The sequence below is a fragment of the Platichthys flesus genome, chromosome 14 (genome assembly GCF_949316205.1).
Source record: "Platichthys flesus chromosome 14, fPlaFle2.1, whole genome shotgun sequence".
NCBI lineage: Eukaryota > Metazoa > Chordata > Actinopteri > Pleuronectiformes > Pleuronectidae > Platichthys > Platichthys flesus.
The window spans coordinates 9188154-9204776 of NC_084958.1; the positions used below are offsets into that span (position 1 = coordinate 9188154).

The 16623-nt window shown below is 40.2% G+C and overlaps 1 protein-coding gene across 1 annotated transcript; it reads right to left on the reverse strand.

Annotated features, from left to right (window-relative positions):
- Nucleotides 1-7107: 7107 nt before the first annotated feature.
- On the reverse strand, nucleotides 7108-8714 carry rgs5b (regulator of G protein signaling 5b). The gene is made up of 5 exons (XM_062404568.1): nucleotides 8574-8714; nucleotides 8349-8444; nucleotides 8194-8255; nucleotides 7923-8086; nucleotides 7108-7812 (listed from the first exon to the last, which is right to left on the reverse strand). The coding sequence occupies exons 1-5, from the start codon at nucleotides 8615-8617 to the stop codon at nucleotides 7636-7638; spliced, it is 543 nt and encodes a 180-aa protein (XP_062260552.1). The 5' UTR covers nucleotides 8618-8714; the 3' UTR covers nucleotides 7108-7635.
- Between the last annotated feature and the right edge of the window lie 7909 nt (nucleotides 8715-16623).

The window sequence follows — 16623 nt, forward strand, 5'->3', positions numbered from 1 at the left end:
TTTCACGCTCAACCTCAAATAGCAACTCTATGGCCGCTTGGGGTGGAAAAGATCGGGGATCTACAAAGTGACTAGAACACATTTCCTGAGTACCATGAATGTCTGACACAAATCTCAAATGCGATGGACTGACCAACAGACGTTGCCATTTCTAGAGCCATGCTGCTAATGTGTTCTAGCTCGACCCCATGCTCTCCTACCTCTTGGACGACATAGAAGGTTCCCAGAAGGCATCCTTAATCATAGGCTCTAACCCACTCATTAGAAAGAGTCCCTCTCTAAGACTGAATCCAGACACCCTGAGGAGTACACAGTTTCATTCTTTAGGTCACCACCCAAAGGTCATGAACATAGATGAGGGTCAGAGTGTATTGACTGTTGAATTAATGGTTCAGTAAGGGTCACCTCCCTCTTCACTGCAATGATCGGGTCCAGCACCTGCTTTACTGCTGATGCGGCACTGCTATGCCTGTAAGTCTCTCTACCTGCTACCCCAATTGGTGGACAAGACCCAGGGACACTTGAACACTTGTGGGAGACACTCTGTCCCAAACCAAGGGGAGCAATTTATTGTTCTCATCAAAGCAAACAATGGCCTTGGACTTTTCCGCGCCAACAGCACCACATAAATCTACCAATCACAGAGAGGGAAGAGACACGCCAATCTAGACCCTCTCCTCACCCAGACATGTCTCAAAGTCCTGTTCATTAAATTTACAAAAAATCTGTTTGGCGCTGGTGGAAACGCGCGTCTTTATGCTAAGCTCGGATAACAGGATGATGGCTTTAGCTTGATATTTAATGGACACGTTTTCAGTATCGTATAAATAATCTCATTTCACTTTGGCAAGAAAACCAATAAGTGTATTCCCTAAAATGTTGAACTATCCCATTAATGTGTGTGTTGGCCCCAGTTTGACTTTGTCCATATTTATTTTGTTGCTGTGGTCAACTATCTAAGACATTAAGTTCCCACTTAAATCATTTGCGTAAATAGGGTTAGGGTCAATTAGCATCTGATTAATGTCTTGTCCAACATGATGATATAACACTTTTAAGGGTTTACGATTTTCCCGATATTGTTTGAAGTCGACGCCTTCTGATTATTAATAGCTATATATTAAGGGAGAGTAAACAAAAAAGACAAATATATGGTGAGAAGTGGTTACAGGAACTGAACAAGCATCGTAGTATTTGATTAAGTCACTTAATAATTTGCATGTTTGAAGTAAACTAGACAGGGATGGTGGGAAAAGGGTCAGTTCAAAAGTTTAGAGATGTCATCAAGACTAGAAAAGTGCTATATAAATACAGATTAAAAAAGGTCTGTTTTATAGTGTTGAACCTGGGGATAGGAGGGGATGGTGGAGCTTTTGCTTCTTGAGTTTCCTGAGACTCCAGCAGCAGCAGCAGATTGTTTCTGAAGAAATGAGAAACATTGGAGCGTCTCGCTGAGCTGCAGAAACACCACACATTGATTGCCTATGAGACAGACTCTTGAACAGACTACTTAGAAACAAACACTTCTTATGCATTGTTTATTTTCAACTGCTTTCTTGGGTTTTGTTTTTGTCAACGTCTTTGTGTTCACGTAAACCAACCCACAGTGGGTGGAAACAAGCGGAATAACCTGGGCAACATCCAACCACCCTTACATTACATTACTATATTCATTTATACTTTGCGGGATTTATAGGAAAACAGATCCAACTCAGGAAATCTGTTGAAACTCCTCTGAGAAAATCCAACTACATCTCTTCTATCATCTCCTAGCTACATACACTACTAACAAACACATGTGGCTTTACGTACAGAAGTGAGTCATCATTGTTCTCTGTATATGGCTCATCTCCTGCTGGTTCAACATGGCATCATGAAGTAAATTAATGCATGGCAGATGTTGAAATAGCAAAACAAGCGAGTTATATTCTCATATTTCACACTTGTGTTTAAATAGCAGACAGTTGTTCATGATGCCTGACAAGAGGCCCTGCTCTTAACCAGTGGACACAAACAAGTTTATTTCAGGCAACCCTTTTGTAATTTGGCCGTGCTAAATGAAATAAACATGAGTTTAAGCTTTCATGGTATAATTGTATTTGAGAATGAATGTTGGTATGGGATCGCTGCTGTGTTAGTTGCCTTGGTAACCCGGTAGCCATGACTACAGCTCTTTGTTTTTACACGACTGCTCCAAGTTCGAGCACCGTCGGTGATGATATTAATCATCGCTCGCACAACAAATGTGTTTTAATACGGGTATACTGACTCACTCCTGCCAGTGAAGTGGAGCCAGATCCACGGTTGAACAGAGCTCCACCTGCTCTGTGCCACATGATGGTTCCACCTTCCTGACACTCATACTCCTCCACTTAATCTGATCCAGACACTCATGTAAAAAATACCAGGATTAGCCCCTCCCATGACAGCTCATCCAGGCGTGGGACCTGTTTGTGTTTACAGAGTAATAACTTCATAACCCTCACCGTTTATTGATCTTGTACTTTTTTAATCATTCAAACGTATTTAATGATCACATGGTTATTTCTTGCTAGCCGTCATGGAAAACGTATTTCCAACGTGAATACAAAGATTAAACTTCTTCAAGCCAGTTAAAAGACATAAGGGTAAAATGAACATTCTGTCCATCACAGACATACCAGGTTGAGTCATCGGTTAGTAATGTTAGGAGAGGAGATCCTGTTTTTCTTCTGGGTTTTTGGATTCATTCAGATAATTTATTAAATAATTGTTGGAGGCTTCAAGAAGCATTGACACATATGTGTATTTCCATTAAATGTTTTTAGTTGTTACATTTTGGCCTCCATTTTGAAGAGAGAAAGAGAGAAAGAGAGAGAGAGAGAGAGAGAGAGAGAGAGAGAGAGAGAGAGAGAGAGAGAGAGAGGGACAGAGAGGGAGAGAGAGTTCATATTTGGACTGAACCAAAGCCATTCAATTAACGTCATCTGAAATTTGATTTGCATGATAGTGTAGCTAATGTTTTAACCTACTTTTTGTTTAGTATGAAAACTTCAAGGCTTGTTCAAAATCTAAATGTTTGCCTCCATGAATGCCCCTTAATAATACAGTGATGAAAACTCCTTAATCTATCTCTGCCTAGTAAATGGATTTCATCAATGTAAAAAAACATGCAAATATTGAGTTAATAAACAAGAGCCACTTACTCTACCATGTGCGGTAGTAGAATGTAGAGTACATTTACTACTATATTGATGTATTTTCAGTATGGAAACACTTTATAGTGAGAACCCTATAACATGCTTATACTAATAAAAATAAATGCTAATAAACTTTTTTTCTATGGCACCTTTTGCAATCAAGATGAATCACAAAATAATAAAAGTTCAAAATTAGCAAATCATAGACTCAGCAATGCAACAAACCAAAACAGATATGTGTACAATAATAACACAATAAAATAACTTTTTTAAAACATAAAAACTGTACGAAACTGATTCTGCTGATCTGTTGTTGGAAGGGACGTTGCTGGAGAGTTTAAAGCACATTTAGGTTTTTATTATTGTAAATGTTTACAACTCTGATATCTCTTTTAAACACATGAGTAAAGACTGCTGTATAAGCAGTCAATGAATTACAATGCCAATTTACTGTATATTTATAAATACCTTCGTCTGATATGTACCTAAAACTACTTTAAAGTGTTATAAATCAATCTCTAAATTATTCTATCCTGTTTATAATGGCTAAATATGTGATATATACAACATTAATGTTGTTCTGAAACCATGAAGCCATGGAAATAAGTTTATATTTTCATTACTGATGATTCTGAGTCAACCTTTACAAACCAGGCCACAGATCTGAACACCAACCACCACCATAACATTGAAAACAGGTAACTGGTTTCACTGTTGTGGCTGATCAAAGTATTTTGATTGTGCATTTCAATGGCTAGTTTAACCTGTCACAGTTTGTTTTGCTGTAGTGCAGCTAAATTGTGTTATTAGGCTTCTAGAACCAATTTGGAACTTACCTTAATCATCTGCTAATAAGAAGATTCTGCCGAACAAAAAGGAGAATGTTGCACTTGGTGTCTCATTATGTCATTACAGCTGATAACCACAATAAAGCTCAGGAAACGAGCCAGTAAGGCTCTGACTGGAATCCAGTTCAACATGATTCACTTGAAATTCACTTATTCAGAGCTCAACTTCTTTTGTCCACCCATCTGCATGCAGTTACACACATCACATAGGAATGCAGAGCTTTGCATGAATACAGTGTAATTCTCCACTCTGCATTTGATTAGAGTAGGAACACTGCAACACAGAGGCTATAACGCTAATGCTTAAAGTTTTAAATGTAATGCAATTCTTAGTGAAGTTAACCAATTTTCCTACCGGCTTGAAAAATATTTAATTTAATCTTCTTTAATCTTATCTCTTTGTTGCTCGGTTATTATCGGGATTGTTGGAAAACAAAAATGATTTTTATACAGAAACCAAAAGTCTACTCAAATGACTGATCAGGTCTCCACACGTTTCTTTTAATTTCCACAGTTCGGTGCGATTGGTAAGCTTACATTGAAATGAGCATTGACTTCAGGCCCACACAGACTCCTGAAAGTCATCGTTCCTCAGAAACAGCATGTGTAACATCCGCTGCAAAGGCAAAGAGTCGAAAGTTAAGTCCATGTGTTCCCTGAGAACACGAGTCTCAGTTTACTGAGCCAAAGAAAAAACACATCAGCTTTTCTTCACTTAATCTCAGTCAGTGTGTGTCCAGGCTCAGAAGACGATTCATTACTCATCACTTCAGGCTGAGAGAAAGAGGGTGGAGGGGAGAGATAGCCTTTGTCATGTTCCATCAGTGTGAGAGTGGTGGTAACGACTTCCCTATCACCTTTTTAGGGGCTGAGTGTTTGAACGGGAGTTAGGTCTTTGCAGCAGTGTTGGAAGGGGAGAGCTTGCGATCAGAGAGGCGAGGAGGCGGCGAGGAGGCGGCGGGGATAGACTGCGATAGAATGGAGGGAAGGGGCTGATTTACAAAAAGGAGGGGGGGCTGCTGTGACGCACAGGCGGCGAGGTAGTAAACAAACCTGCCTGTGGAGGGGCTCGGTAGGTGGCTGCTGTCTCCATGGAAACTGGCCCTCATGCTCAGATGCTTCTCAGAATAATTACCTTAAACAAGCAGTGGTAGTGCTTCACAGCCACTGCACTTCAACCCATTTACCAAACCAAAGTGCAGCCTGGAGTCTAACCTAAACTTTGACCCACATCTATCAACCTTGACATTGAAGGTAATGTGCTCATTTGCTTTCTTGCTGAGAGTTCAATGAGAAGATGGCGCAGGCCTTTCTAAGCTCTAGCTTAAGTAACCGGATGAGACATCGAGCCTGTCTGTGAACGAAGATGTTGTAAGAGTTTGTGATGATAAGACCTCCCGCTATGTTGGGCATGTGTGAAAGGCACCTGCAGATAAACTTTGGTCATGTGTGAAAACAGCTGAAGTAAACATCTTACCTTAAGATACATTTATCCGACGCTTAGCTTAGAATAAAGAGTGGAAATAGGAAACAGCCAGCATATTGTAACAAAATCCAGACACACCCCCAAAGCTCATCAGTAACGTATAATTCATTAAAATAATGAATTTGAATCTTGACTTCGTGTGTGGGATGCGACTATTTCCCCTTGTCTCTTTATGCTACACTAAGAAAACCTGCTGAAGGCTCCGGCAGCTTTTCAGTGACTTGAGAGTTTAATTATTCTTCCCTCCTCGTTCTGCAACAACACAGTGCCTAACATGATCTTTTCTATTTGTTATATTTTGAGTTTCTTTAATACTCATTAACAGGATTGTAACAATCACCCTTTCCTCAACTTGCATTACAGTCATTCCTGCTCCTGAGCTTTTAACCACATGACCTTCATCGGCAGATGGAGTTTATACCATTGTCATTAAAATGCAGTTATTTAAATATAGTTAAAATCGTTAAACATATATTGGAGTTAGACAAGAAGATAGATCAAACTGGACGGCCTCTGAATTTATATTGAAATAGAGCAGGGGTTAGGAAACCGCGGGCCTCTGGCTGACTTGCACGGCTCATATGGAAATTTACATCTGAGATTTTTTATTTTCTCCGGACAGCAATACGTTTTTTCCTATAATTAAAGAATCACACAAACAAGCAGACTTACAGGTCCTTAAAGATGGTTCCTGCCAGTAAGTGCAAAATGGTCAGGGTGAATGAAAAAAGAAAAGGAAATGTTGCACTTTCAATTGAGTCGACAGATGATTCCTCGTCCTTCAAAGATAAATTAATGAGTTTCTAGTTTTCAGGAAATTGGTCACACTGATGAAAAAGCCAAATTTAGCATTATTACATTCTGACAGAGACTATTTTACCCTTGCAGGTTTTATGGTGAGCGAGCTAATAGGCTGAAACCTCATTCAGGATGTGAACTAGTGAAGGAGGCCTGAAGCTGCAGAATGGATGAAAAAGATTTAAAAACTAAATTTGTCGGAAATCATATCAACCTTGGAAAGGGGAAAAGTTCTGCGCCCCTGAACTAAAGCCAGCAGGGTAGTTAGCTTAGGATAAAGACTAGAAACAGGGGGAACAGATAGCATGCCCTGTCCAATGTCGAAAAGCATGCGCCCACCAGCTCACTAGCTGGAAATTTATATCTTGTTTGACAAATGCAAATGTATGTATGCTAACAGGCTTAGGCCCATAAAATTTGTTCTAATGTGAAAGTACTCCTGGTGACTTGAGATGAACTACAAACTTCAAATAAAACAAAACTAATTCATTTTTGTCTAGTGTTATGAGCTTTGTGACTTATGTTTTGTTTGAGCAATCGATTAAGTATAGATGTGGTCTCATACACACACACACACACACACACACATGCGTACACTTCATATCTTCCATTGACTGTTGCCCCGTAGACTCATCCTTTCACCTACTTGTGAACTGGAACATACTGGGGCCACATAGTTTGCAGCTGTAACAGTGACCATCTTCTTCCTCCCTCTTCCTCCCTCTCCCGCCCTCACTGACCACATCCACGTTAACATTTTCCATGGAACCAAACAGCAGCATTTTGTCTCTGGAAATTCTTTTATTCAAATTTCACATACAGCACTTCAGATAAAAAACAAAAAAACACATTAAATTAAAAACAGTTTCACTGACCAGCTGCACGGCAAACATTCACATAATAAATATAAGCTTTTAATAAATAAATAATAAATAATCATTTATGCTACGGAGAGGATGGGCATCTCTCCCAGTGGTAGTTTTAGTTGTGTGAAATTCATTCTTGTCAGTCTCTGCATTGATGCACTTCATGTCGCTGAGGCTGCTGTTCATGTATATACAGCACATGTGTTTCTTCGGAGTCAGACATCTGCAGCTCAGTCTATTGTCACAGCCTCAGCGTCCTCTAGCTGTCAGCTTGGACCCCGGCCGCTGTGTAACCCCCATGTCTCCAGAATAACTCCACATGGGGGAAACTCCTCGGATTCAGGAATTAATTCCAATCCGAAACCTTTTCCAGTCTCCGCTGTGCGTCAGAAAGCCTGTGTGCCTTTTGAGGAGGGATCACGTCCTAGCAGGAAAGTTCATCAGAGGGAGAGAGACTTTTAAGATGCCCTGGTCTTCCTGCTGAGCTCCAGGTACGTGGGGGACTTGAGGAAGCGAGGGTAGCAGTCCTTCTCCATCAGGGTGTAGATTTTGGACTGGGCCAGGTCGAAACAGGACTGATTGGGATTCTCCGTGTTCTTCTTGATGATGGCTTTGGTCACATGGTCCAGATTTACCTATTGATGAAGAAAAGAGTTACAGAGGTGATTATACTGCATGATAAGATCAATTAACAGAGTTAACACAGCAAATCCTTAAGTGTCTTTTTGACCTATTTGATATGTACCTCTCGTGGTGCATCAGATCCAATGAATTCATCATAAATTTTCTTTGCTTTAGTGGCCAGCTTTGAGGGCTTAGTGGCCCTGTAGTCCTCGCAGGCCAAGTAGAAGGCGATGTTTTCCTCGCTGAACTCACTGACGAGGAACGCTCTGAACAGGCACAGTCCATCTGGAAACAGGAAGAAGAGACAATTAACATCTGGGAGTCATCTTAAAACATCTGGAATGATCCAATTCTCACTATACTGTGTCGACAGTGACGTGATGTGTGCTTACTTTTGCAGGAGAGCAGTTTCTCAAACGACTCCTTCCACTTCAGAGGTTCATCGATATTTAACCTGCAGGAGCAGAAAAAAACATTAGCATAAGTTTTAAAAGTCCCAGTCGTCCTGTGTTGTTCTGCTCGCTGGCTGGAATTTAGTTTGACTTACCTCAGTTTGTCACATTTCTTTGTCTGTCCAGCGACGGTGATGCTGTGATCTGACTTCTGGAGTAAACTTGCAAACAAAGCCTTCAGCTCCTTTGCCCTGCAAAGATACAGAAAGAGAACAAGTTATAAAAAAGGACACCTTCAAAGTAAAGTCCAGCTGTCATATTGTAAAAGTGCAAAACTGATCACTTTTACACCATAAAAAGGAAACCAGTTAGGATCTCACCTCTCCAGGCAGGTGATGGGCAGTGATTCCAGTCCTCTGCACATGATGAGATGTTTTCTTCCTGCTCACGACTGAATATTTCCAAAGGATTTGTAAGTTTTGTATGTTACAGCTACAGGTCTTCCTTGCCGTCAGTGAGTGAGCTCTCAGCTGGTCTGCCTTCATCTGTCTGACAGGCACTCTTTATAGGGGAGCCCACACTGTGACATCACGACTCTCAGCCAATGAGAAATGACGTGTGGGAGGATGAGGTGACGCCTCTACACTGATTTTCCTCCAGACTACTTCCTCACTGCTGAGCGACACATGAGGTGGTTACAATCGTTGGAATTACTTCCTCAGTCATAAATGTCTTTGTGCTCATTCACAGGGGTGTGAATGTATGCGAACGAGTGTGTGTGTGTTTCCCTGGAGATCCAGGCATTCACACAAGGAGAGAAAATCCTCTAAAGTGAGAACATTTGACAGCACTGTCTTTAATAGATTCCCTAGTTTGACCCTCATGTCAAAAATGCCTAAACTGACTATTTGTCAATAAATTCCAAAATGACCGAATGACTAATTTGACAGATCTGGGATGTAATCAAGTCCTTCAAATCAGTAAAAGTCATATAACACAAAGTGAAAAATAGCCCAACTGATATGTTTGACAATTGATTGATCAACTTAAGAAGGAGAGCTGCCTCACAGCCCATAAAGTGACACACCATCTGTTTTTCTGGAAAAAAAAAGACAATCCAAAATTTCTTGATCACCTGAACAATGTATATGACAGGTGCATTAGTAGGATAGACAACTTCGAGAAAGACGAGACACCTGCACACTGTCTCGATTGCTCAGTACTGAACATATGTTCTGAAATGACAGACGTCTGTCTAAGAGATCCATGGATTTCATTGGACAGCAACACCAAGTTAAATGAAAGCTTTAGAGGGTTTTATTCTTGCTTCTATCATTATTGGATTACTATCATTGGTATATCAACATGAAACCAACCGAGATAGCCTGTTATTCACTACTTTATTTTCTTGTGTTTTCATCTTCTGTAAGTCGATCATATATGTTTGAGTAGATTCAACATATATAAGTGAACCAGTGGCTGTAGCTGTTATAAAATGTAATGACGTACAAACAGTAGACTTGAAATAGGAGGCAGCACAAAATGAAATACTCTAATACAGTGCAAATGCCCTTGAAAACTATTATTCATGTTTCACAAGGTCAACAAACTGAACCAATGATAATGATAAAGGTGAATCTGATCAGGCCCAATAAAACTAGCAGAGGCTTTCATGAAGTCTTATAAGCTACAGGATAAAGGGGATTGTCTGATTGTCTGAAAATTGTCTTATGGTTTATTATTTATATATATCTATATATATATAGATATATATAATTGTATGTTTTATGAAATAAACCCACACAGGCCTGATGGAACATAAAATGGTCCTCACAAGTGTACTAACAAGTGTTTTTGTATGTGTCATAAGGCCATAAGGTCGCACTTGGACAATCTCTGTCTGAGAAATTCTTGTCCGGGATTATATCCACAGCTATATCTGTCGTCTCAACTTCCGGGTGGAGCAAACCATTGTTCAGTTAGTCAGAAAAATCTAAATTTAGCCAGACAGAGAGCTGTGCAACAGTAAATGCTGCTAACAGGTTATTTCTCATGTGGTTCACAGGAAACGCAGGAAAGAGAAAATCAGGCAGCCGGATGGAGAGGCAGCTCATTTAAAGTTCCCGAGCCGGCAGCCTGAACAATACTTACTCTCGCCCCATAAATAATGAGCTGCTTCCCTGTTTCTTCAGTAGAAACATATTCTTTGTAGGTCTGCAGTGAGAGGAACTTCCAAGAAGTAAAGTGGGGCATGTGGCAGGGTGAGCTGTGAGGAAGAAAAGGAAGTAATTTGACTTTCTTTGGCAAGGAGGAGGCATTCATTTGGCCTCCATGAAAAGGTTATCATTTGATTCAACATGTTCTAGTTTTCCAGTCTCCATTGGCAAAGCAACTATATTTACACGAAAACTATAAAAAGTAACAATTAAATGTACTTGTGAGATTCAACACTTATTTGTCACAAAGCAGAATGAGGGTAAATCAACTTGACTCATTGCTAAATATTAAATAACTGTTACTGTCTTTTAAAGCCTTACCGAATAATCCACAAACTTACTTCTAGCTTTTGAGTTGCAACTGTAACACAATATAGAGACCCATCTCCTGCCTGTTTATGCCCCGAGCGGGGTCCAATCGACTAAATCCGAATAAGAACGCAAATCCGAATAAGAACGCACAAACAAGTGGAGATAACCATTACAGATGGGTACTCCCACCTCCTCTATTGTGTTCAGTGGCAGAGATACATAAATAACAGCCCTAAGTGATAATAATGTTCAACATGATCGACATTTAGGTCATAATCTGTCCAAAATCTGGGTTATTTAAGAGGCTGGCCCATGACATTTCATAAGTTGATATGTCATTTGCTGTTTCTTGAGAGTTCAATCTGAGTGATCAATATTGCCAATTAAAACTCATTTGTTGTTTTAAGCATTTTGCAAGGCTTCATGGCTAGACTGCATCAAAACTAGCTCAGCGGCTGATCGGTATATATCAAAATAGTAGCAGCTGTTTTTGAAAATAAAAAGGCAAATATAAATAGTATCAAATGAGTGTTTTGATAAAAGGAAGATCAGAAGGATTCTAACCTTCATGGCTTGTTATGTTGACCTCATTTTGCAAAGAAAAGTTAACTCTAGAAATAACAATTGCAGCTTAAACGTCAAGGTCAAACAGTGAAACACTTTCGCATTCACTGTGACAATGCTATCATCACTTTGCATTAATGTGTTGGAAGCGCTCACAGAGTAGTTACAGATTACTTTTTTTTAAACGCTTATTTATCACATTAATTATATTACAGAATCCTTGTTTTTCAGCTGTTGTTCTTCTATGGACTCAACACTGTCCAGTTTCTAAATACAGTAGCTGCATAAACGTTGCAGGTATTATTATTATTATTATCTTCCTTTAAATATATGTTATGGAATCTTAATAATTTCAAATATTCATAAACAATCAGTGTACTATGCAGCATAAAACATCTTCTTTAATTGCACTACTAATGTGTTATGTGTATTTACATCATATGTCTACAAACATATTAGAGGTAAAATGATGGCCCTCCATCTGGGCTCCATTTCTGACCTTGTGTTTATGTGTTTTAATATAATTCTGTGTTTTATTGACTTGAATTATTTCTGAGCTTAATAACACTTTCTCTCCCTGATGCACAGAGATGACTCTGTGTTTAATCACTCTTACCTTTAACTGAACTTGGGAATACATCAGCTTTAAGTGTTCAGATGATGTTTTTCATCTTCTGGGTCCAGCCAAAGACACGTCACATTTATCTTGATTTACCTGGTTTAAAAACTACAAACCCTAATTAAATTGTGATCTTTATTTTACCACTGGGAGCAACTTAATTCAAGTTGATTTATGCTGCATGCTTTTCGTTAATTTCAAACAAGTCTTTATCTTGATTCATGCATTTTCTTGAGGACTTTCTCTGCTTCCTGCCCCGCTCCAGTTAAGATGATTTCCGAGCCTTGCCGTCTGCAAGAGTCTGTCACATGCGGGAAGTACACCGCAGCATGGAATTCCCACAAAGTCTGACCATTTCCCAGACGACGTGACCCTGACCTCTGTGGAAGTCATCCAAAAACCACCCTGTTTCCTCCTCCTTTCGCTGACTCTCCTCCTCCCTTTCTGCTGCAGCAGAAGCTCATATGGTCAGAGTCTATGTTTTGAGCTCATGAGCAACAAAACTCTAAGTCAAAATAGAAACAACAAAACACATAATGTATTTACTGTAGAAAACACAGTTGGAGTGGCACCAGCTGGCAGCGGACAGAGAATCCACAATCTGCATATTCACCCAGCGGAGCAGGTGGCTCACCTAATGCATCCAAATGAAGACGCTCCGCCAACAGTCACCTGCTCTCTGCCGGATTAGCCCACTGTATCTCTGTATCATCAAATGTCAACTGGCCATCGAACATCTGGAGATGCAGCAGCGAGGAAGACAAATCAATTTGAACTAGTTTGCACATTTAAAAGATGCACCAGTGTATCCAGTGTATCCAGTGCTTCTGTTACATGTCTCACATGTGTCTCACTCACTTTTTGTACCTGCTGGCTACTCGAGCTGAATGTATTTTTAATTCGGACACACTGGCTTTTATAAATACATGCAAGAGTTACATTTCGCCCATCTGGCATCAAGCTACACGGGTTTGCATTTGGATGAGAGAAAAAAATGACTGCAAGTTGACGGGATCATATTGAGATCAACTTGCATGGCTTGATTATAACGGCACATGGTGTTAAAGGCTCGGTGAGACATTTGGAACTTCCCTTGCTTCTCGGAATAATGGCAAATTGTTTAATTTTATTTTCCAAAGAATACACTGCAGGAGGCTAATAGGTTTGCCCTCGCTAGCACCAAAACAAATATGTCTGCAGCGTGGCCAGCAATGCACCAGCGGGACATTGGTCGGCACACAGGTAATTGGGTACATTGCCAGAGATCCAGCAGCAGTAAAGAGAGCGTTGCTTTATGGGAAATAATAACGGACACTACAATGTGCCCTCTCTTATTCTGAAATATGGCTGCCTGGTGATAGGGTAGTGTGGGAACAGAGGGTTAATGAGGCGACAGTAAACAAGACAGATGAGGGCATTGGTGTCTTTTCCATATTTGTTAAAGCATTTGTTATATTCAGTCACACAACCCATTAGGTTAGGCAACATGTCAACACCTTCTTTTCAAGAAACAAGGCACACAAACTGGCTTGGATCCTAAAAAGTGTAAACCTTAAAAACCCATTTAAAAATGTATAATTTAGCAATCAAGCCTCATATTTCATTTAAACTGCTTGATTTATAAGGTTATGCATAAGAAATATTTCATGAGTATTACAAAGAGGACATTAGTTTTAACATTATGTCCAACTGAAAGCATTTGTGTTTTTTCTTCTCTTTTTCCATGACAGCAAAGAGATTAAGTAAATGTTTGCCTGCTTTTAAGCTCTGGGGTATTTCGGGGGGCAAGTGAAGAACACGTGGGTCGGGCATGTTGAAGGTAACTGGGCAAACACATCTGTTCAGAGCACCACCTGCACGGCAACACTCGAGAGGAGGAATCATGGCCGAGTTTTTCTCCGAAATGAACTGTCAACGTGGATCTTTACAATAAGAGTGTGCAGTCATGCTGGATCTCTAATACTGGCTCAGCTACAGTGACAATGCTAACTGATGTTTTAGCAGATATGTTTTTTTTATCTTAATTTAGCATGTTAGCATGCTAATATTCGCTTAACACCAAACACAACGTACAGCTGAGGCTGATGTCATTCGTCTTACACATGGACAGTATGATGGACGTGCATATGTGTGCATGAACCAATCTCAATCATGACGTTTACCCCGTTTGCATAGCATCAAATAACTAATTTAAACCAAAAGAGGCCTACAAGATAATTTTTTAACAAACATCAGTGTGATAATTACTACGTAAAATGTCAGAAACAATCTTTGCGAAAAACGTATTGGACTTTTTAGTTTGGTACATTATATGGAGGAGGCGGGTTTAATGATGAATACTGCAGCCGGCCACTAGGTGGTGGTAGAGACACTTTGGCTTCACTTTTGGAAGTGAGACTGATCGCATTGGTTTTACAGACATGGCTGACATTGACAACGCTATAGCGCCACCTGACTACTGTTATATCGGAGCAGTAGTCAGCACATTACGTTAGTGCCACTTTCATGTCATAGCTTTGAAGCTTTATAAAAATTCCCCCCACCCCCCCTCCCATTCTGCCAACATTGTGCAAATTAGTCGAAGCTTCCCTCTTGCCAGTGACGTAACTGTAGATTTATCAGCCCTGTTTGGATTTTTCAGGAAGTTGTGCTACTGTTTAAATTTCAGGTGAGGAAGTAGCAAAGAAAACCAACATACAACCAAAGATAAAGCAGAGTGAATATTAATAATTTTGAAAATCTGCATTCACAGTCTCTTTAGACTTACTACATACCATATAGACAGTGGTTCCTTATATTGAAAAGCATGGAATAATAAATTACATATGTGCAGTGAGCTTTGATTTATTTTGAATTCTGTGTATTCACGGGGCTTCTGCTCTCGATCCTGTTGAGACCCAGAATTCCCCACACCACCCCTCTCTCTCTTTTTCTGCATGTGACATACTAGCTTTGCTGCGTAAGTGATCTCTGCATGCTTTGCTCACTTCTCATGGGAAATGAATAGACATGGGATCGGCTGTCAGGCAGATTGTGCATGTTGGAGCGTCTGTTGGAGCGTCTCAGTGAGACGGCATCGGGAACAGCTTGCTTCTGGCCTGCAGGGAGTCCACGGGAAGTTCAGAGAGAATTAATGTGCAGGATGATTGTTTGTTCAGCTCCGACACAAAACTGAACCGTGAGGATCGCTGGGAGCAGGGGCGAGAGCTCATGGGGAGCAAAACGTGCCCCATCCTTCTTATTTTCTATGTAACACAGAGCTGCATGACAACAAGCTGGTATCAAAAACCACATACTGAAGTCAAAATAGGGAAATAAACAACTACAGATTTGTAGTTTAGTAGCATGAATTTAAAGGTCTGTTCCATTGACAACCAGTTCATGTATATCTTGCACCTGTAAGGCCTTCTATCCAAACGTTAATTAAAATGAAACGATTTAAAACAAAAGTCCAAGACATCTCCTGCTGTTGTGATCGGAGCTGAGCAGTTTTTTATGCTGAAGAAATTTCATCTGTGCTGAAAAAGAAAGGTAATAAAATCTTTCCTTTATGCTCCGTCCTTCACCTCCTATAGATCATAATGGAAGTCATCACTTTCACTGTCTGCTCGGCCGATCTGTGCCTGTTCAATGACCTCAGTGGCTTGACTGTAATCACATGTGTCAAAGGAACAAGCAAAGATATAAGGGAAGCGTGCGTATCAAGGTTAGTGTCAAAGGCAAGTATCGTTTTCTACATTGTTTTGAATCTCTCTCATCAAGATGTTTCCTGCAGAAGTTGAAACCCTCTAAGTTACACAGGAGGGTGCCCATTAAAGGGCTGGGAGCGAACATACAATTCCTCCGAGTGTGAATGTGTGATAGGTGGGTTTTGGGCCCAGTATCACCTCCATGCCAGTTTTCCTGTTCCATGGAGGCCCCGCCCATTTACTGCAGCCACTCACCTGGAGGCCATTGTCTCATTTAGAGCTGATATATGTAGGCCCACTTCAGCAGTTCTGTCTGGATGTTTTTTGTTTAGGGTGGCAGGGACACAATAGGTTTTCATATAGCCACTGTTTTTCCTATGTTAGGCAATTGTCTGTGCTGCAATTTTATCTGTGTGAATTCATATTGTACTTAAGAGAAGTGTGATTGATTATGGGTCAGAAGATATTGTCAACTTCTGGGGTTTGCTTATACTTTGTTTTTGACTTTAGGTGAATTGCCCTCATCCACTTTCGTTTTCCCTTTTTTTCGCAGTTCCCCTGCTGGACAAATGGGGTGGTGCTGATGGGTGCCCCTCTCCTTTGCACTGCATGTGGCATGTTGTGATAACTGTGTGCACTTTTAAATCCTGCGTTTGGTTTTTGTTTTCAGGTGACAAGGTGTGTGCAAGAAATCATTCATTCCATCCACAGTAACCATCCTGAACAAAAACATATATACGCGGTAAGATAAATCAGTTTTTAATTTACACATTTTATATTTGTTTATCTGTTGTGTGTTAGGAACCATGTGTTTTTTTTTCTAAATGAATTGTGTATGTCGAGACCTGTCAAATAACTTCTGTCACTGATCGGACAGTTGATACAGAATTTTTTTTCCCATCTTTTTGTAACATAAAGGGCATTATGACAAATTGTTGGAAATGAAGGAGACTTCCTCTGGGGCCTAGACACTGGTGGTGGTGATGACTTGTCAGGCTGTGATTCGATGAGAATGAGCTGCTGGACCCAG

Coding starts and splice junctions, on each gene's coding strand:
- rgs5b (XM_062404568.1), bottom strand. CDS start 8,617: ATGTGCAGAGGACTGGAATCACTGCCCATCACCTGCCTGGAGAG. Junction 8,087..8,193: donor GAAACTGCTCTCCTGCAAAA/GTAAGCACACAT, acceptor TCCTGTTTCCAG/ATGGACTGTGCCTGTTCAGA. Junction 7,813..7,922: donor GATCTGATGCACCACGAGAG/GTACATATCAAA, acceptor CTTCATCAATAG/GTAAATCTGGACCATGTGAC.